General features: G+C 43.2%; 1 protein-coding gene across 6 annotated transcripts in view; it reads left to right on the top strand.

Moving 5' to 3' along the window:
- The window catches only part of SEMA5A (semaphorin 5A), a 476,576-nt gene that overhangs the window by 446,728 nt on the left and 8,190 nt on the right, over positions 1–21,658 (top strand). For 5 of the 6 annotated variants that reach the window (XM_022581376.3, XM_089908670.1, XM_089908671.1 and 2 more), the window contains 6 exons: positions 3,959–4,184; positions 5,417–5,635; positions 9,200–9,370; positions 10,887–11,042; positions 12,440–12,487; positions 17,275–17,486. In XM_022581376.3, coding sequence (XP_022437084.1) covers positions 3,959–4,184; positions 5,417–5,635; positions 9,200–9,370; positions 10,887–11,042; positions 12,440–12,487; positions 17,275–17,486 — 1,032 coding nt within the window. The remainder of the gene's footprint in view (positions 1–3,958; positions 4,185–5,416; positions 5,636–9,199; positions 9,371–10,886; positions 11,043–12,439; positions 12,488–17,274; positions 17,487–21,658) is intronic. The other variant, XM_089908674.1, reaches the window with a different exon arrangement.

Below are 21,658 nucleotides of genomic sequence, written 5' to 3'. Positions count from 1 at the left end.
GACTTAGCCTAGAGGTGAGGGAGAACAGGCAGGTGCCTCCCAGGTCTCCAGATTAAACTTTTAAAGGGATGGTTGTATCACTGTTGACTGGGACAACATGTTAGGAGAACTGTTTAAAATTGATGTAGTAACCATGTTTATTTTTTCCTTTGTTGTTCTTGACCTTTTGTTTTTCTTTTTTGTCCTTGCAGTCCAAGCAGTCCTTGCATCGGCTGCTGTCTTTATTTTATTTTTTTCCAGCTTTATTGAGATATAATTGACACATAACATTATGTAAGTTTAAGGCGCACAATGTGTTGATTTGATACATTTATAAATTGCAAAATGATTATCACCATAGCATTAGCTACCACCTCCATCCTGTCACAAAATTATCATTTCTTTACTGTGGTGAGAACATTTAAGATCTACTTTCTTAGAAATTTTCAAGTATATGATACAGTATTATCAGCTATAATCACCATGCTGTAAATTAGATCCCCAAACTTGATAATCCTATAACTGGAAGCTTGTACCCTTTGGCCCACATTTTCCCCAACCCCTGGTAACTTCCAGTCTACTCTGTGTTTCTCTGGGTTTGGCATTTTTAGATTCCACATATAAGTGAGAGCATACAGAACTTGTCTTTCTCTGTCTGACTTATTTCACTTAGCATAATGCCCTCAAGGTCCAAGTTGTTGTAAATGGCAGGATTTCCTTCTTTCTTGTGACTGAATAATATTCCACTGTGTGTGTGTGTGTGTGTGTGTGTGTGTGTGTCTGTCTGTCTGTCTGTCTCACATCTTCTTTATCCATTAATTCATCACTAGACACTTGTGTTGTTTCCATATCTTGGTTATTGTGGGTAATGCTGTAATGAACATGGAAGTGTAGGTATCTCTTTGAGATCCTGATTTTAATTCCTTTGGATACATAGCAGCAGTGGGATTGATTTATTAACCATTCTTATCTAATATTTTCCACCAGAATATTAAGAATCCTATGTGACAGGTATAATAATTAGCTCCCTGAAATCCCTTTTAAAATAATTTCTCTTTTAAGCATCAAATATAATGCTGTTCAAGTTCCATTCAAATTTAGGTTTGCTTGGATTGTCACCATCTCTCTATTTTACTCACAGCAGCAGTTCCTCAGTAAATTGGAGCATACAGGCTCAGTTAAGCCATACAACTACTCACCACTGAATTGAACCACTTTATAATTTTGGTCATTAATATAAAACAGATCAGTCATACCATTTCTCAGTATTTCACAATTTGATATTTTAAATGAATGCATCATAATCAAATCTTAAAAGGCAGTTGAAAGGAGAGGTCCTGAGACTCCTGTTGGATTTTGTACAGTGAGGAGCTAATGGAACATAAGAACAGACTTTGTTTTCAGAGGTTTAGGTCTAACGGGCCTGAATTGTTCTTCTTCACCCGTGAGGTGTACCCACCTCTGGGACATGTGACAGCCGCCACCATCCCCCCGCCGTTCTGAGCATTTTACCAGTACACAGAGGCCAACCAGGCTTTAAAATATATTTTCTATTCATCTGTTTCAAAAAAAAACCTTCATCTCCATAGAAGAGGTGAAATTTCTAGTGCAAGGAAGCTCAGAATTACTGGGAGGACCCTCTGTGTTTGTTTATTGAAACATGGGATCTTACTATTTTGTAGGTGATGTCAAACTTGTTAATGCTAAAAGCAGGGGTCCATAAACAGCATATGTTTTAAGTCCAGTTAGGCAAGGAGCCAGCCGCCCCTGGACACTTGCCCAGCCAGGCTGACGCAGAATGATGAAGGGAACGCATATGGCGTTTTCAATCTGGGGCTGGCAGTGTTGCCACACACTGGGCCTGGAAGGTCCCAGACAAGGCCGATTGCATTCCTATTACGTGGTCCCCATTCCAGTGAAAAAGAGCACACACGTGTTCTGTCTAGTGTTTCACATGATTGAGTTTATGGCATCCATTGGGGTTATTATTTTTTCACTTAAAAGGCAGCATCCAAAAGATGCTATAATAAAACATGCTGTAAACAAAGGAAAATGAAATCAACTGTCTTCCAGTGTGTGTTGGTGTGGGGTTGGGGAGCATCAGGGTGGGCCAGGGAAGGGAAGCAAGAGGTGTTAAATCAGGAAAGTGGTGATGATTATTCTACATGTTTTCTGTTAGAAGCGTATGAAGTCACAAACATGAAGAGCCCTCGAGTATTGTCCCTTGTAAGAAAATTTTAAAAGATAGGCCCTGCGTAAAGAAAACTAGTTAGACTAATTAGAATCATGACAAAATAAATATTTTAACAGGCTTCCAGTTAAAGCTTCTGGTGTGGATACGCATGGCTACTTTCTCTCCTACCAGAATTCATTTATACAATATTACCGAGACTTCTTTATTTTCCAAGCATAAACCAGCCATCACAGCTCCTACTGTGTCAAAATACCTGATGGGGAGTGAATTCATGACAAGTTCATAGAAACTAGACAACTACCCCGACAAACCAGGCGAGTCCTTGAGTCGGACTGGGAGGGAACTGGACACGAAACAGAAACCAATCAGCTCTCTGCACCAGTCACCTGTGGATAATGTTCATCTAGCGATAAGTGCAAACACTGGATTTGGATCTAACCAAAAGTGCAGCATAACTACATTAAGATGATGGGAGGTGGGAAGGCTGCATCTGGGTTGGAGACACAGGAAGAGGGGTAAAGGGGTAAAGAATAAAGAGCTAAATCTTTTCCCATAGTGCACAGTTAATGGATAATGCCTGATGCTGGAAAATTCTTGTTGTTAGCTCTAAGGGATAAGTATCTAGATAACTGAAAGAGATGGGGGAAGGATAAAACAATTTTCTTTTTCATAATAAATCTTAGAAAGATATTTAACTCTTCCTTTCTGTGTATGTTTAACATTAATAAAATTATTTTAAAAGTATGGCCATAGGGCTTCCCTGGTGGCGCAGTGGTTGAGAGTCCACCTGCCGATGCAGGGGGCACAGGATCGTGCCCCGGTCCAGGAAGATCCCACATGCCGCAAAGCGGCTGGGCCTGTGAGCCATGGCCGCTGAGCCTGCATATCTGGAGCCTGTGCTCTGCAATGGGAGAGGCCACAACAGTGAGAGGCCCGCGTGCCGCAAAAAAGAAAAAAAAAAAAGTATGACCATAATTGAATGTATTATATGTTGTGGGTTTTCCCTCTAATGAAACATCTAGTGCTATGTTCAAGGTCAAACCTTGTGCCCCTTAGATTTGGTCGTGTTTCTGAAGGCATAATGTTTAAAATTCTTGCCAGATTAAGAGACCCAAATTTATAGTCCTAAAGTCCACCGCCCAAAAATGGCATGTCCCACTTGCCAGGGTCCTCCCCGCTGTGCTTACAATGGAGGTATCTGGTACTGGGGAAGGGAGGTGAGACTGAAAAATGCCAACAATGTATTAACTAGGGAAATCTTGTGAAAATTTCTTATAGACCAAAAGTTATCATGTATCGTGTTATCAACTGGAAAGCTACCATTCTAACACTTTGAATCTGTGATCCAGAGCTTAAAATATAAATCTTAGACTGAACATAATGAGGTCCAAAAATCAAATTCTGGTTCCCTCATTTTAACTATTATCTTAAAAAAAAAAAAAAAAGCTAAAGTTAACGTCAGAATATTCAGCATTTTGGGTCACTTATCAATGAAAGGGAGATGATTTGGGGGGAATCACCATTTTTATTCACACACAATTACATTTATTATCTCATTCTCATTGTTGATGTAGAAACTGTACAGATTCCTTTGCAGTTAACTTGAACACCGAACATTCTCTTCAATGCCTAATTTGACAAAAAAGTGTGCTTTTAACTTTGCAGAGTAGCTGGTGGGTGTCAGGACCTTAAGTTTTAGAGAGCCCTCTCCTTCACTTAAGGAAGGATGCCCCTGGCTCTATTTCTGCAGTATGATAAGCATACTTCATGTGTTTTCTCCTCCAGGAGTACCAGCCTTGTAATACCAACCCATGCCCTGAGCTGAAAAAGACCACACCTTGGACGCCCTGGACACCTGTCAACATCTCTGACAATGGGGGCCACTACGAGCAGCGATTTCGGTACACGTGCAAGGCCCGCCTGCCTGATCCAAACTTGCTGGAAGTGGGAAGGCAGAGAATTGAGATGCGGTACTGTTCTAGTGATGGAACCAGCAGCTGCTCCACCGACGGTGAGTAAGTGACTCTGTAGGGACTGACTCGCTTCCAGGGACAGGTGATCTGTCTTATCTCTAAGTTCATAGAAGAGCCCAGTTAAACTAAAATTTAACTGGCTTCCTGTATTTTATTTGCTAAATCTGACAACCCTGTCTCCAATTCAGTCACTTATTCCCTTATTTCAGAGCAGGCTGTGAACTTACTTCTTACGACATCAAAGTAAAAAAAGAGAAAATGAATGACATTGTTTCTTTAACTTTATTCTCTTATCCAAACATATATTTTTTAATCCTTCCATTCTCAGATACATATAAAACCAACACTAATATTCATTTTAAATGATATAAACTAAGGAAAAATTTTGATAAACATTTATAAAAGACTTCTTATATTTCCTCCAAAAGTATATTGTGGGCATGGCTTAAAAAATACTTTATCCTTCTTGTGTCTTAATGGCTTCAAGTTCTAACGACTACCCATACGTTTTGGTATTGATGTCTTGAGAATACAAAATTGGACCTGTTTGCCTCTGATCACATGAAATTAGGCTAAATTGTGTGTTCTTTATTGATTAACCACAAACTACTCTCTCATCAGAGAAAAAGGTTTCTAATCTATTTTCTCTGAAGAGCATCTGCCTAGGTTTCTGAGCCAGAATTTTTAAGTAGACAACCAAGAAACTTAACAATGGATAGAATTATTCACACATCTGACTTCTCACATTTCCCCAGAACTTCATGGCGTACTTTGAGAGTTTTTTCTTAAAACTGTGTCACACTGCCTACCTTTGAGAAAATGACTGAATATTTTTTCATAAGTCAGTAAGCATTTCCATCAAAATGAACATGAATTGCACAAGGACAATTTGTTGTAGAATTCCCAATGGAAGTGAGAAAGGTGTATTTTCTTTGTAAGAAATTTCTCAGAACAATAAGTGACCTATTACCCATAAAACCCTATTACTTGTATAAGGACTTTGCTACATTGACAAATTGAGCTCTTAGTTGCACCCCTGTTAATAGCAACTGCAGAGAAAGAAGCTTGAGTTGTAGGAGATTATCATGCAAACTGCAATGTTATTTTTATTTAGTTTTGTGCTCCTGAGGTGTGTAAAAAGTGTTCCACTGATATTTGAGAGTATAGTTGCAACAGCAAAGCACACAGTGCTGCAGAATGAAAGTTAGTTTGGACTCTGGTTACTCTAAGAGTTCCTAACAGAATCGTGCTTTGGCCATTTCCCTTGCAGGCCTTTCTGGTGATTTCCTGCGTGCTGGGAGATACTCTTCCCACACCATCAACGGGGCCTGGTCAGCCTGGACCTCATGGTCACAGTGCAGCCGAGACTGCAGCAGGGGCATTCGCAACCGGAAGCGTGTTTGCAACAACCCGGAGCCCAAGTTTGGGGGCATGCCTTGCGTGGGCCCCTCCCTGGAATACCAGGAATGCAACATCTTGCCCTGCCCAGGTGAGTGGATTGAGTAATCTGGAAAAGACCGAAACATCAAGGGCCGTGGAAGACTTTCTCACTCAGCTTCCCTGGCTTTATGTTTGAGACATAATTTGTGGTAGATAGATAGATAGATATAAATGTAGATGTAGATGTAGATTTAAGTATAGACATAGATATCGATGTAGATATATAACAGTTATAAATATAGATACAGATGTAGATAAAGATATAGATAGATATAGTTATAATCTTCCAACTACATTGGTATAAAGACAGATATCACCTAGGCTGGATTATGTTCATCTATTTCTTCTGCTTTAACAGAAACTGAAGCATTCTCAGGAACCACTCTAAGGGATTGTGGCCCCAAGCACTGCACCACTTGAGAAGTGGGCTGGGCTGCCATGGTCCAGAGAGCGGTGTCCTGTCTTTAAACTGGAGGTTGGTCCCTCCCAGACTCTGATGTGCCCAGCGCCCCCCAGAACTGACCTCCCTCCACACCACAGAGTCCTCACCAGAGTGACAGTTATCAGGGGTGGCCCAGCAGGGCCTTGCCAAGCCTGTCCCTGGTGCCCTCAGCTGACAGGGGTCTACATCCTCCTGAGGTCAGTCCTCTAAACACGCAGCATCCTCTCCTGGAGACCCACAGGAGCTGTGTTGTCTGGGTCTTCCCCCTGACCCCTGGCTTTTCATTCCACAGGCTTCCCACAGAAGCGCAGCGTTAATAAAATGACCTTAAGGAGCCCCCTTGCCCCCGCTCAGGGCGTTGTCTGCTAATACAGCCCCGAAGGCTCCTCTGTCACCTTTAATGCTCTAACCATCTGTGCCTTCCTCTTGCCCCGGCTCTGAGTGCAGCTCTGTCACCTGGATCGCTTCCACCTGACCTTCCCACAGTCAGAGGATCTTTAATTTAACCCGATGCCTCATGGCCATCCTGAGTGCTGACCTCTGGCTGTGCATCCTGCCTTTTGACTTTGTCAGGGTGACCACCCAAGGAGGGCAGGACCATCTCACTCACGGCAGTGCCCTCAGCTCCCAGCGTGGGCCTGGCACACACTCGAAATAGCTCTCAGTGATGGTTATTGAATGATGAGAAAATAAGCAGTTGGTTACTTGATCTTCCTTTCTTTATTCATTCAGTTTTTCAGCAAACAATTTTGGATCACCCGCTGTGTGCTATTCACTGAGTAAAGAAAGACACAGTGACCTGGTCCAGGTCAGAAAGGAACTTAAGAGTTCAGTGAGGAAGCATACTGTGAATAATGTCAACCCAGTATGGTTGGGTTGATGACAAGATGCAATGGCTACATCAGCTGGGGACCCATGGAGCTGGAATCATGGCAGCTATATCAAGCAGGCTGCCCCTGGACTGGGCCTTGAGGGACAGATGGGAGTTGGTCATATAGACAAGCAGGGGTGGGGCATGAGGGGTCATTCCAAATACTGTGTACATTGGTTTTAAAGGCACGCACCACTGCAAATATAGCATCTTTTTCAGTTGGTACAAACAACTTTCTGAGTTCCTTAAGCAAGGAACTGGCTTGTAGCAGTACTTAGTGAGCATCTATTAGATGGATGGATAGATGGATAGATGGATGGATGGATGGATGGATGGATGATGGATGGACGGAGGAGTGGATGGGTGGATGGGTAATGGATGGATGAGTGGATGATGGAGGGATGGATAGGTGGATGGATGATGGGTGGATGGAGGAGTGGATGCATGGATGGATGGATGGATGAATCAACACGCACATTAAGCTGAAAAACACAGCTCCCAGCTTTGTAGCTGGGCCACTCAGTAATGTCCTTGCTTCTCCAGTCCTCCTCCGCTGTCTCTGCCTGAGTTTCTCCAGCCTCAGGAGATGCTTCCCTCCAAACTACCCAGCTTTCCTGGCCAAGCGATGCTGAGGGGCTGGGAAAGGTCACAGAGACATGTCTTTCCCACAGCCCCAGCCTGGAGAATGGAAGGGCTCCTCCCCGGGGGCTGAGGGGATCCCTGGGGCAACATGATTAGATGAGGATCCATCCTGTAAAGTGGGGGAGGGAAAGCCACATGGGAAAGTCAGGATCCCTCCAGCCACTCCGCCTCCCCAGGCTCCAGGCGCAGGTCCATGCTGCTGTTGGCTGAATGTACAGACTCCTCCAGATGCTCGGATGCTGCCCTGGCCTTCGAGTGCAAGGTGCGGGCCCGTGTCCGAGACTTCCCATTAACATGATCTAGTGGCTGTTTTTATTTTCGTTGATTTGATGGTCAAGGCAGTATCAGGTACACGTAACCTTAATGTCTTGAAATAGCTCTGTCCTCATCTTCTTTTTGAAAGCCAAGTTTCCATAGAGGGATGTGAAAATATTCAGAGTGGCCCTTCTCACTTTCCACTTGGGAATGCATGAGTTCAGGGGGTTGAGTGGGGCAAATGTCAATTCTCTCTCCCACCTGCTAGAAAATTCCTAACACAGGCCAGGATGCAACTCAACACGGAGGGGTTGGAAGACTCAGGGCTCTTATAGGCTATTTTTACTTCATTTAGGACTCTTTCCTCCCTATGCATTTACTCCTCCTTTGTCCTCTTGGGTCCACAAGAAACAGTTACAAAGGGGTGGTATATTTTCTTTAAAAACAAGTTTTCTCATTATGATTAAGTTTGAAAATTAATCGAAGACCTGAGAAATATAAAACTACCTCTTAAATTAATCAATGAAAAATTCGATCTCCAATTCTAATGTGGATCAAAACTTGCAGTAAGGTTTGAAAGTTGAGCCCATGTTGAAATGATCCTTTTTCTTCTGTGGTTTGCTCTAACTAGTACTTTCACTGACATAATTTATTCCCAACATTGAGAAATAGCTTGGTCTTTCTCCATCACTCCTTTTTCTCAATTCGTGTTTGATTCAGAACTGATTCCAGACCTCAGCTGACAAAGGACAGCAGATGGTTCTTTGTTCCTAAGTCATATTCCAAGTCAGTAAGATAATTTATTTCTTCTTTATTATGAAAACAGTAAGTGCAAGGAAGAAGGAACAGTAAGTGAGAATCTCATGGAGGGGAGACCTTTTGAATCAAAGTGAATTTGGACAGGTGTGTGTTCTGTGGATGACATCAGTTAAGTACCTATGGTGTGCTAAGAACACTCCTCACCTCTCTGTCCATGAAATCTTTGAGTCCACAGTTTGTTCTGTAAACTGCAAGTGACACAAAAGGAGGATAAGACACTGGTTCTGTCCTGGGCGGGTGACATAGGTAGCGCTAGCTGGGGCTTCACCTGAACAACTACAGAGCATTGTTCTGTAGTTCATGGTCTTTCCCAGAGACTGGGTTTTGTACTGCAGATGTACACGCACTCCTTGGTCATCCTCGTGCTTGCATTTTACATGCTTAGAACTATTTCCTGAAAGAATAGGAGGAACTGAAGAAGCGTAGAGAGGAATGTGAAAAGCCAGGTGGAAGATCCTGAGTCCCCTCCTGTGATGGTCAGTGGTGCGCACAACGCATTCGCACAGTGCAGACTCTCTCTGTAGCCACATTGCATGGGTCAGATGTGGATTTCAGAAGCGGTGTGACTTTGTGTCCCTTCCCAGTGGATGGCGTGTGGTCTTGCTGGTCCTCCTGGTCAAAGTGCTCAGCGACATGTGGAGGTGGACATTATATGAGGACCCGCTCGTGCACAAATCCAGCCCCCGCCTATGGAGGCGACATCTGCCTGGGCCTGCACACGGAAGAGGCTCTCTGCAACACGCAGCCCTGCCCCGGTAAGCAACCCGGCCAGGCCCGTGCAGACAGCAGGGCAGACTCACCCTTCTCCTGATATACAAATGGTGAAATGATGAAACCACATCACGCTAAGACCAAAAGAGGGGAACACGTCAATGCCACACTATTGCCGGTGATGTGACCTCGTAATACATTGTTCTGCAGTGGAATCATTCTCACCATGCTGTAGTTGCGGAACTGGTTACAGAAACCAGTGATAACCAAGTATTCTTAAAATATTTAAGCTGGTAATGGGAGCTGACATTTAGTTGCTTAGAATCAAGGTGGGGAAGCAGGAGAGCCCTTGTGAAGTGGCTTCACAGGAATCCCCCCAGGACCGTGGGCATGGGGGTTCCGGGCTCCGAGGCCAGCTGGCCCATGTGCCCAGTGGATGCCCTGCAGCAGCCCACCCCATCCAAGAATTAGCTTTGTTTTCTGCCATGTAGGGACCACTTGCAATGAAAATGAGACAATCTCTTCTGAGTCTAACTTCGACTTTGAAAAACACACACACACACACACACACGTTTTTAACTAGCTCCTGCAGACTTTCCTTGAAGGTTCCATGTATACTGAAAAGTGCCTAGAAACCAGATTCTCAGTCATCCCCAAAACTGGCACTTTACACGTTTCTAAGGAAAATTATACCCTTTACAATGGATCAAAACACAAGTTTGGTTGCCAAATTTAATTTAAAAAGAGGAAAAAACCAAGCTGCATAGAAAAACATTATTTTACATTATTAATATTTCATAAATAATATTGAGAGTTCATTTTTTTTAACCTCCTTACATAAAATGAGTATTAATTCTCTCTTTTCACACATCTGTAGGTCCGGTGAATTTAACACATCTTAGCGAATCTACCTTTTTGGGGTAAAGTGACTTTAGCTAGTTCATCTTTTGGCCTTGATGACTTGTGTGTGGATGTGCTTCAGTGGCAGTAAACAAGGGATAGAGTGAATTCTACCATGAGTACAGCCTGCCTTTGGTGTACTGGCCCTGCAAAGTTGTTTTCACAACTGGAAAGAAAGTATTTGTAGTAGCTTGAACCCCTTTCACAACCAGGACTTTCTCATTAACACACTGTCATTTCTCTTGCTTGAGCACTGAGGCCTGTAGAAATTTTCTGGAGAAGGATTTGAGTATGACCCCGTAGGAATGGGGTCTGCATTGATGATCTCTTCTCCGCCAAGGAAGGGTCATGCACAGCCAGGCTTCATGCATTAGCTTATGGAGTGTCTAATACAGTTAATTTAGAGCATTAAAGTAATGTGAGTTTTAGAAAATGTATTTTAAGCACATTATTTCTAATCAAAGGTATATGAGTTCTTTTATTCTTGCTCCTTTGTATTTTATTTACTGGACTGGTCATAAGATACGAGTCCATCTTATTTATACACAGACCCACTATAAACATCATATGAAACGTTATGTACATAAGCTGACCCAACTTCCAGGTTGATGGATCTTAGTGGGTCTTGTTGCCGCATCTCTTGTCTTCTGGCCCCTGCAGAGAGCTGGTCGGAGTGGTCAGAATGGTCTGAGTGTGATGTGTCTGGGGTCCAGGTCCGCATCCGCCAGTGCATTCTTCTGTTCCCCGTGGGCAGCCAGTGTTCCGGAAACACCACGGAGAGCCGGCCCTGTGTTTTTGATTCCAATTTCCTCCCAGGTAAGAGGGGAGATGCTTATTAGTGCGAACAAAATCATTTCCAATATTTTGAGAGGCAATGATTCCTAGGTGGGAGTTTTATCTGTTCTATCAGGTCCTGTTTGCTAAAACAGAGATGATTCAATCAACTCTTGTGGTTTCAAGGTGATTATAGATTTGTAGGTAACTGCGTCTGTAGACTTGAATTTAGGCCATGAGTTTTAAGGTTTTTTTAAGCACAATGTCTTCTACAATTTATTGCCTATAACACGGTCAGAATAGTTTGTTCAAAAAATGAAAATAGGTTATTTGGTTACTTTAATATTAAGTTAAATGCTTTGGCAAGGTTGTGCGTATGTGTTTGCACAGAGAAAAGAGGGCCATTCTCTTCATACAACCTTAGTTTATTTGGGAAAAAGGGAGGCTGTCCTTGCTCTCGTCTTGGAGAAGAGGTTGGCTTGGCCCTTTGGCTACAGGCTTTTCCATGTGAAATCGATGTTTAGTTATTAGTGATAGCTAGTCACCCATCATATGCTCACTGTAGGCACGGGCCTACATATATGCCCACCATGTGCCTTAGCACTCTGATGTGGGCCAAAAGCAGAGACTAACCTCTTACAAGGTAATAACAGGGAATGCCTTGTTTTCCTTCACTAAAGGAAAGATATTATTTTAGAAAAAGCTATCAGCTTCAGCCTCAAAAGGCACCTCAACCTTCTGTGGTCTAGAACTGCAAGAGTGTTTATTGTTGTTTCCTTTTCAACCATAGACGTATTTTTAATTCTCGTTAACGAATGAGAAATCAATACAGGAGAGAATAGTGTTTCTGGACTCTTGAAATGGTGTTTATCCTTGGGCTTAAACATTTAGGTGGATCTCTCCTTTTGCTGGCATCCTACTTGTCAGTTTCACATGGGCCATGGCAAAGATCATGAATGGGCTCCGAGTAGGAAGGTTATTTGTTTTGGCAATTTCCTCTGAGCTCTGGTGGAGTGGTCCCCCTCCCCAGGCAATGTGACAACACTGACTTTGATGAGACAAAAAATCTGAGGCAGAAATACTACAGACAAACACTGTGGGGTTCCACAGCTGGCAGAATACATTGTAACAGAAAATCAGCCCATATGCCAGCCTTACTTTGAAACTAGTGCCCTGGTTTCAACCCAAGGGACCATAGCATTTTCTTTTTGTAATAATGAATCTCACCCCTTTCCAATCAAGGTGACCTTGACCAAATACATCTCCGGTTGGTTAAGAAAAAAAAAAGAAAGAAATATGTTTTTAAAAACAATTAATCAGGCTTTTGGAAACTGACTCACATAAAACTCAAAATCATTAGACATTTCATAAATGAATCATTAATGTGATCTTCCTTCCCTACACCCTTTATACATTGTGATTAAACTTTGTTTGTCCAGAAGTATCTGTGGCAAGATCCAGCAGCGTAGAAGAGAAAAGGTGTGGAGGTAAGTTCTTTTTCTTAATTAATTTCAGGTATTTTCCAGTCATTTCTCTTGCCATATGTTTCATATGATGTTTCAGCTACTGGCCAAGAAAAAAATAAAATAAAACTGGAGAAACTCCTGAATCCAAACACCTTATATTTTGGCAATAGAAATGCTAAGGAATCCATATTTGACATCTGGATCAGTGGTTCTCAGGGGGTCCTTAGACCAGCATCATCAGTATCACCTGGGTACTTGATAGAAATGCAGATTTTCAGGCTGCACCACCATCTACAGAGTCAGAACCTCCCTGAGAGGGGCCCAGCACTCTGGCTTAATAAGCCCTTCAGGTGAGTCTAGTGGACATAAGTTTTATGGCCCAGTGATCTGGGTATTAGCTACAGTTAGATTTCCTATGAGTAAAACAGAATTCAACCATTTTCTTTATATGTATAGTGCAAATCCATAGAAACCAGCCTCAAATCTCCAAACTGCTGAAATGATAAAATGTCAGAATTTTATTATGGGCAAAAAGCTATACCTATATCTCCAGAGATGTTTTTCTAACTTCCTGCAACCCTGAATGACAGAAATCACATTCTCTGGGTCAAATCCATAATGCTTTTGGACTTTCCCATCTAGTTCTATCCTGTTTGGATGGGAGGGACTGGCTGTCCATTGATCAGAGCCCAGCCCTGGTCCACCTTTGGTGTCAGAGCCAAAAACCACACACAAGACCAGCATCTTCATGTGTGTAGCTGATGACTATTCCTAACCATTTCTAACATAATCCATTCCAGCGGGAGGCCCCAGGCAGCTCAACCCAACGGGCTTTGGTCTCTCACACTCAGAAGGAATCTGGATTTTCATCGGTGTGTTTTAGGAATGTACCTAGTTATTAACTACACTGGTTAAGAATCTGCTATCTGTGACGCTCTATCTGTTTAGTCAGCCATCTGTTAATCCATTTGTTCAATCATCTTTCCTGAGCACCCGCTCTGGGTCAGTTTTGTGAGGGGTGTTGAGCTTACAGTGGGGACTCAAACAGCCCCAGCCCCTCTGGAACCAAAAGTCATATCCCAAGAGAGCCCTGTGCCTGAGAAGGGCAGTGTCTGGTGTCTGACTGGGTCAGTTCAGTGAGCCACTACTTGGGGATCCGGCTGCAAGATGAATGTTGGCTGGTTCACATAAGAAGAACTATAGCTGTAGTATTTTTAGGTCAGCAGTCACTGTGTGCCAGACACCGTAGAGGTATCCTATTTCATCCTCACAAAGAGCATTCGCGTGGGTGCCACAGCCCACTGTTCTTTACGTAAAACCCTTGGAGCTAGAGCAGGGTTTGGAAGTCAGCATTCTTCAGGTTATAGATGGGTAATACGGGTCATACAACGTATGACACCGCGAGGTCTGGGGGGTCGCACTCCGTAACCAACCTCTTTAATGACGTTGCTGTGAAATGTAGGTGAAGTGAAGCTGCCAATCATCCCGGTTCTGAAGCAAATGATCAGGTCAGGTCAGGCTTCACTGCCAGGTGAGTGATGAAAAATCAGTTTTCAGAGACATTTTTGTTTGGGGAATTGTAGGAAAGGGAGAGCAGCCACATCTTTTTATCTGTATTTTATAAATAGGGATCATGAGGGTCAGAGAGATGAGGTTCACACAAACAGTCTAAGTGAAGCCAGCTTTGGACCTGGGCAATGGGATCCCAGCGTGAGCTTTAAGCCCGGAGCACCACGGGAAAAGGGGCCTGGTGATGAGTGCCCCAGAGGAGGGTATCTGGGGTATGCAGCCACAGCAGCCCCGGCCAGGCGACACTCTTGGACAACAGCTGGGGTCACCACTGGAGCAGAGCTTGTAGAGAGTGTTCCTGCCCTGAGGGAGGTCAAGGCAGAACCTGGGGGCAGTCAGCATGCCCTCCAGGCCTAACACAAGTTCAAAAACCACTTTCCTCGGCCAGCCTTCTCAGGGTTCAGATACGGGAGTGCTGCCAAGGCCTTGAGCACCCGGGAGGACAGGATGCCGTAGGCTCACTTGCATCCTAAAATGCAGCTTCTGCGTGTTTGAACCAGCTGTACCAAAGGCTGCACCAAATCAAGCCTTGAGGTGCTATTGATTCAATCACAGAAACTTTAATTAATCTATAATATTCAGAACCAATCGTTTAGATCTTAGGCTGCTGACATTGACACAGCAGAGTAGGTGGGTAAGAGGTCAGATGGGGCTGAGAGGTAAAAACAATCACCTAGCAAGGATGTTTGGGGATGCTTTTTTCAGTTTGTTGAGAAGAATCAAACTTTGCACAGAAAATCAGCCATTTGAATCGACTGGGTAGTTGGTTTCTATTCTAGCTTTACTGACCAAAATCAACAGCAAAAAGCATTGTATTCAAAGCAAAGAGTCACGCTAAGCAGATTCAAGAGATTTAATAGGCTTGATTTTTCACTTATGCAGAAAAAATGTAGGCCTATTGAAATGTTCCAACTTAGCTATTTTTAGTTGCATGAGACACAGAGACTGTATAATCATCATAAAGATGTCAGCTGGCCCCAGCCTTCCCCAGGCACCTGCAGGAATGATTCATTTGACTAATAACAAAGTACCTGCATAGGGAGAGAGCCATACATCTTCTATATATAATTTTATCAGGGCAGCAGAAGTACTTTTATCCATATGCTGCATTGACCCTGGGGGGTCCAAACGGCTAAAGTATAGAGAGATGACAACAGGTATGAAATCACTCTTGCTTATCTTGAGGGCAACTTCAGGGTTAGAGTAGAAGCTTCTAGCAGTTGCTGGTAGAATGGCCCCTGGATGCTTTATCCAGCTGTCCCAGGTTCAGCCCTAGAGTCTTCAGACAAAATCAGGAACAGCCAAAGATTTAGCGATTCCTTTCACTTTGTTAAACCAGTGACAGGATAATCAAGAAGTGAAACATTGAGGTGGATGTCAGGGAGTGGGTGATATCTGTGGAATGTTCTAGTAACGTCCTCCTGGATTATCCAGCTCCAGGTGCTGAAGACACCTGAGGCGCGTGTTAGGAGTCACCTGTTTGGAGTCTCAGCATGGGTGGAGTACGTTCGTTCCGGTTCACAGAGAACAGAGGACGAGGCTGCCTCTCCACGCGATGTTCATCCACCTCCTGGAGCGAATCTACCTCCCAGGGCCCAGGGCCCCAAAAAACAGTGTCCAGGAACAGCAAAGGGGCACAGCTTAAAGGGAGAAGCTTAGAGGGTTTAGGGACGGATGAAGGATGTTCGACCTGTGCTGTGGATCCCAGGTGAGGCGAGGACAGCTCAGAGAGTCCTCGGGAGGATCCCAGGTGTTTAAGGAGAAAACATCCCATAACCTGGGTGTAGTAGACAAACTCACGGGTCTTCTCTCCCCGAGAGCCCTGGGGACCTCCCCACGTGGCCCAGCAGTCTCACCCGGCATCCACAGGGGTGCCCAGCAGGCATCTTCAGTGGTCCCATTTGGGTGCAGGGAGAGCAAGGGTGTCACTCAGCCCTCTGGTGGTGCATGGAGGGGACACCTTGGAAGAAAAGCCGGATCCCCAGGATGTGCAGTGGAGACATATGGCCAAGAACCCTTAGGCAACTGGTTAGCTATACGGTGCCAACACAGCATAGAAAAATTGAGGTCCTGTTTTGTTTTACCTGATTTTCAGTAATCTCAGCTTCATGGTCATGGCTCAGATGTTGTCTTTATTCCCTGAAAGGCTTAAAATTTTGATTGTAAGGTGTTTTACCAACACACAATGAATATCTTTTTTTCTTTTGTTGCTCTTTGTCAGAGATTAAGCAGTTCTTGGTTAAGCTACCTTGATGTCACTCAAACCAATCCTGTCTTAGAGACATGAGTCCATGTCAGCTCGTTTATTCAACATTGTGTATTTATAACTCAAAGAAAATTACTTAAAGATGCTATTAGATAGAAAAAACACTTTAAAAAAAGAGGGTCATTTCATGACCATTAATAGATCATATTCCTTTGACACAAATCCTTTGTTTCTTTGGAGTAAGCCATTTTCTTTAAAAGGTCTCCAAAATACAATGTGAGTGAAAAAATGGTACCCAGGATAATGTTTACAACACACACACATAGCATGCAAGTGCGCAGAGTGTCTCTGGAAGAGCACAGGAGAAGGTGGTGACAGTGGTTTCCTCTCAGAAAGAAAAAAAGATTTATTCTTGTATATCCTTTTGCACTTTTATTTTCATGCAATCAAATGTTATACAATATGTATATCTTCATATTCCAAAAAATGTAATGGAAAACATAAGAACGATATAATCGGAACACATTTTTAAATAAAATGAAATGATAAAGGAGGGGGAAATAGTCGGGCTTGCAGGTGAGCAGTGATTGGAAGTACTAGATACATCCTTGCTTTGTTCCCAGGACACAGCCAGGCTGCAAGCAGGGACTCAGCCTGTTCAGGAAAACAGAAAACATGTTCACTAGAAACCCCCCAGACCACAGATCATGCTGCACTTGAAACAGAAGAACGGTCTCTTACAAACCTTTAAAGAAAAAAGTGTCTCTGCTAGTGTATTTGGTGATCTTTAAAAGATCACCATATTATACGGTGGTTATAATCCATAAGAGCGTTGACTTAAACTACACTGAGCTCTCTGCAGAGAAGTGTCTTGGCGGCCACGACATTTCAAAGGAAGGCCCTATGATTTCCTGAGTTTTAGAAGGAGTGTGGAGCTTTCCATGGCGTCCTTCTCTTTTCCTCTGAGCCCACTGAGCTGGGGAGGAGCGCGTCCTTTTCCAGGGTGGCCTCACTTTTGACGTTGTCTTCCCAGAGTTCAACTTGTTCCACATGATCGCCGTGGGGCTCAGCAGCTCCATCCTGGGCTGCCTTCTTACGCTGCTTGTCTACACCTACTGCCAGCGGTACCAGCAGCAGTCCCACGATGCCACCGTCATCCACCCCGTTGCGCCCGCCCCTCTCAACACCAGCATAACTAACCACATCAACAAACTGGACAAGTATGACTCGGTGGAGGCCATCAAGGTAAGGGATCAGCAGCCTCCACTGCAGCCAGGTGTGCAGAGAAGGCAGGTGGACCCTGATGGCAAAGCTCAGTGGTGGTGGCATAGGTGACAGGGTGGGGGACAAGGTAAGTGGCTCCTCTTATTTTTTTTTATTTTTATTTTATATTGAAGCATAGCTGATTAACAACATTGTGTTAGTTTCAGGTGTACAGCAAAGTGATTACATGTATCTATTCTTCAAATTCTTTGGATGACCTGCCTTATTTATTTATTTATTTATTTTTAACATCTTTATTGGGGTATAATTGTATATATGTATACATATATCCCCATATCTCCTCCCTCTTGCATCTCCCTCCCACCCTCCTTATTTCCCCCCTCTAGGTGGTCACAAAGCACCGAGCTGATCTCCCTGTGCTATGTGGCTGCTTCCCACTAGCTATCTATTTTACATTTGGTAGTGTATATATGTCCATGCCACTCTCTCACTTTGTCACAGCTTACCCTTCCCCCTCCCCATGTCCTCAAGTCCATTATCTACATCTGCGTCTTTATTCGTGTCCTACCGCTAGGTTCTTCAGAACCTTTTTTTTTTTTAGATTCCATATATATGTTAGCATATGGTACTTGTTTTGCTCTTTGTGACTTACTTCACTCTGTATGACAGTCTCTAGGTCCATCCACCTCACAACAAATAACTCAGTTTTGTTTCTTTTTATGGCTGAGTAATATTCCATTGTATATATGTGCCACATCTTCTTTATCCATTCATCTGTCGATGGACACGTAGGTTGCTTCCATGTCCTGGCTATTGTATATAGAGCTGCAATGAACATTGTGGTACATGACTCTTTTTTTTTTTTTTTTTTTTGTGGTACGCGGGCCTCTCACTGTTGTGGCCTCTCCCGTTGTGGAGCACAGGCTCCGGATGCGCAGGCTCAGCGGCCATGGCTCACAGGCCCAGCCGCTCCGCGGCATGTGGGATCTTCCCGGACTGGGGCATGAACCCATGTCCCCTGCATCGGCAGGCGGACTCTCAACCACTGCACCACCAGGGAAGCCCCCTACATGACTCTTTTTGAATTATGTTTTTCTCAGGGTATATGCCCAGTACTGGGGTTGCTGAGTCACATGGTAGTTCTATTTTTAGTCTTTTAAGGACCCTCCATACTGTTCTCCATAGTGGCTGCATCAATTTACATTCCCACCAACAGTGCAAGAGGGCTCCCTTTACTTCATACCCTCTCCAGCATTTATTGTTTGTAGATTTTTTGATGATGGCCATTCTGACTCGTGTGAGGTGATACCTCAATGTAGCTTTGATTTGCATTTCTCTAATGTTTAGTGATGTTGAGCATCCTATCATGTGTTTGTTGGCAATCTGTATATCTTCTCTGGAGAAATGTTTATTTAGGTTTTCTGCCCATTTTGGGATTGTTGTTTGGTTTTTGGATATGGAGCTGCATGAGCTGCTTGCATATTTTGGAGATTAATCCTTTGTCAGTTGCTTCATTTGCAAATATTTTCTCCCATTCTGAGGGTTGTCTTTTCATCTTGTTTATGTTTTCCTTTGCCGTGTAAAAGCTTTTACGTTTCATTAGGTCCCATTTGTTTATTTTTATTTCCATTTCTCTAGGAGGTGGGTCAAAAAGGATCTTGCTGTGATTTATGTCATAGAGTGTCCTCCCTATGTTTTCCCCCTAAGAGTTTTATAGTGTCTGGCCTTACATTTAGGTCTTTAATCCATTTTGAGTTTATTTTTTTGTATGGTGTTAGGGAGTGTTCTAATTTCATTCTTTTACATGTAGCTGTCCAGTTTTCCCAGCATCACTTATTGAAGAGGCTGCCTTTCCTCCATTGTATATTCTTGCTACCTTCATCAAAGATAAGGTGACCATATGTGCGTGAGTTTATCTCCGGGCTTTCTATCCTGTTCCATTGATCTATATTTCTGATTTTGTGCCAGTACCATACTGTCTTGATTACTGTAGCTTTGTAGTATAGTCTGAAGTAAGGGAGTCTGTTTCCTCCAGGTCTGTTTTTCTTTCTCAAGATTGCTTTAACTGTTTGGGTTCTTTTGTATTTCCATACAAATTGTGAAATTTTTGGTATAGTTCTGTGAAAAATGCCATTGGTAGTTTGAAAGGGATTATATTGAATCTGTAGATTGCTTTGGGTAGTATAGTCATTTTCACAATGTTGATTCTTCCAATCCAAAAACATGGTATAACTTTCCATCTGTTTGTATCATCTTTAATTTCTTTCATCAGTGTCTTACAGGCCTTGTTTTTGTATCCATTCAGCCAGTCTATGTCTTTTGGTTGGAGCATTTAATCCATTTACATTTAAGGTAGTTATCGATATGTATGTTCCTATTACCATTTTCTTAATTGTTTTGGGTTTGCTTTTGTAGGTCTTTTCCTTCTCCTGTGTTTCCTGCCTAGAGAAGTTCCTTTAGCATTTGTTGTAAAGCTGGCTTGGTGGTGCTGAATTCTCTTAGCTTTTGCTTGTCTGTAAAGATTTTAATTTCTCGTTGAATCTGAATGAGATCCTTGCTGGGTAGAGTAATCTTGGTTGTAGGTTTTTCCCTTTCATCACTTTAAATATGTCCTGCCATTCCCTTCTGGCTTGCAGAGTTTCTGCTGAAAGATCAGCTGTTAACCTTATGGGGATTCCCTTGTATGTTACTTGTTACTTTTCCCTTGCTGCTTTTTAATATTTTTTCTTTGTATTTAATTTTGATATTTTGATTAATATGTGTCTTGGCGTGTTTCTCCTTGGATTTAGCCTGTATGGGACTCTCTGTGCTTCCTGGACTTGATTGACTATTTCCTTTCTCATATTAGGGAAGTTTTCAACTATAATCTCTTCAAATATTTTCTCAGTCCCTTTATTTTTCTCTTCTTCTTCTGGGACCCCTATAATTCGAATGTTGGTGCATTTAATGTTTTCCCAGAGGTCTCTGAGACTGTCCTCAATTCTTTTCATTCTTTTTTCTTTATTCTGCTCTGTGGGAGTTATTTACACTAGTTTATCTTCCAGGTCACTTATCTGTTCTTCTGCCTCAGTTATTCTGCTATTGATTCCTTCTAGAGAATTTTTAATTTCATTTATTGTGCTGTTCATTATTGTTTGTTTGCTTTTTAGTTCTTCTAGGTCCTTGTTAAATGTTTCTTCTATATTCTCCATTTTATTTCCAAGATTTTGGATCATGTTTACTATCATTACTCTGAATTCTTTTTTCAGGTAGACTGCCTATTTCCTCTTCATTTGTTTGGTCTGGTGGGTTTTTACCTTGCTCCTTCATCTGCTGTGTGTTTCTCTGTCTTCTCATTTTACTTAACCTACTGTGTTTGGGGTCTCCTTTTCACAGGCTGCAGGTTCATAGTTCCAATTGTTTTTTGTGTGTGCTCCCAGTGGGTGAGGTTGGTTCAGTGGCTTGTGTAGGCTTCCTGATCAAGGGGACTGGTGCCTGTGTTCTGGTGGATGAGGCTGGATCTTGGCTTTCTGGTGGGCAGGACCGCATCCGGTGGTGTGTTTTGGGGTGTCTGTGAACTTATTATGACTTTAGGTAGCTCCTCTGCTAATGGGTAGTGTTGTGTTCCTGTCTTGGTAGTTGTTTGGCATAAGGTGTCCAGCACTATAGCTTGCTGGTCGTTGAGTGGAGCTGGGTCTTAACGTTGAGATGAAGATCTCTGGGAGAGCTTTCACCAATTGATATTACGTGGGGCCAGGAGGTCTCTGGTGGTCTAGTGTCCTGAAATTGGCTCTCCCACCTCCGAGGCTCAGGCCTGACACCCGGCCGGAGCACCAGGACCCTGTCAGCCACATGGCAGACATCTCAACAGCTACAAAGGGAGCAAGCAAGCATTTTCTGACATGCCTTTTAAGCTTCGCTGTTCCTGTGAAAAGGTGGCTTCTCATATTGGGAATTAGGTTAAAAATGGGACATGGAAATGGCAACAAATAAAATGCTGGAAGCTATCGAGTGATTGGTCACCATCCAGATCTGCCTCCACTGTGCCTCAGCACCCAAAGAGCAGTCCCACCAAAGAGAAGAGCTCCGTGCTGAGGACCTGCACATGCTGAGCAGTGAAATGAGGATGGGGTTTGGTCAATCAGATATACAGGTCCATGTACAGGTCCATTACAGGAATCCCCAGGATGGCATCCTGAGAACAATTGTTACAT

This window comes from Delphinapterus leucas, chromosome 3 (assembly GCF_059928025.1).
Source record: "Delphinapterus leucas isolate spDelLeu-1000000601 "Yukka" chromosome 3, BTC_Dleu_Yukka2, whole genome shotgun sequence".
Taxonomy (NCBI): domain Eukaryota; kingdom Metazoa; phylum Chordata; class Mammalia; order Artiodactyla; family Monodontidae; genus Delphinapterus; species Delphinapterus leucas.
Note: the sequence above shows the minus strand (reverse complement) of the source record. Positions and strands in the feature narration are given on the sequence as shown.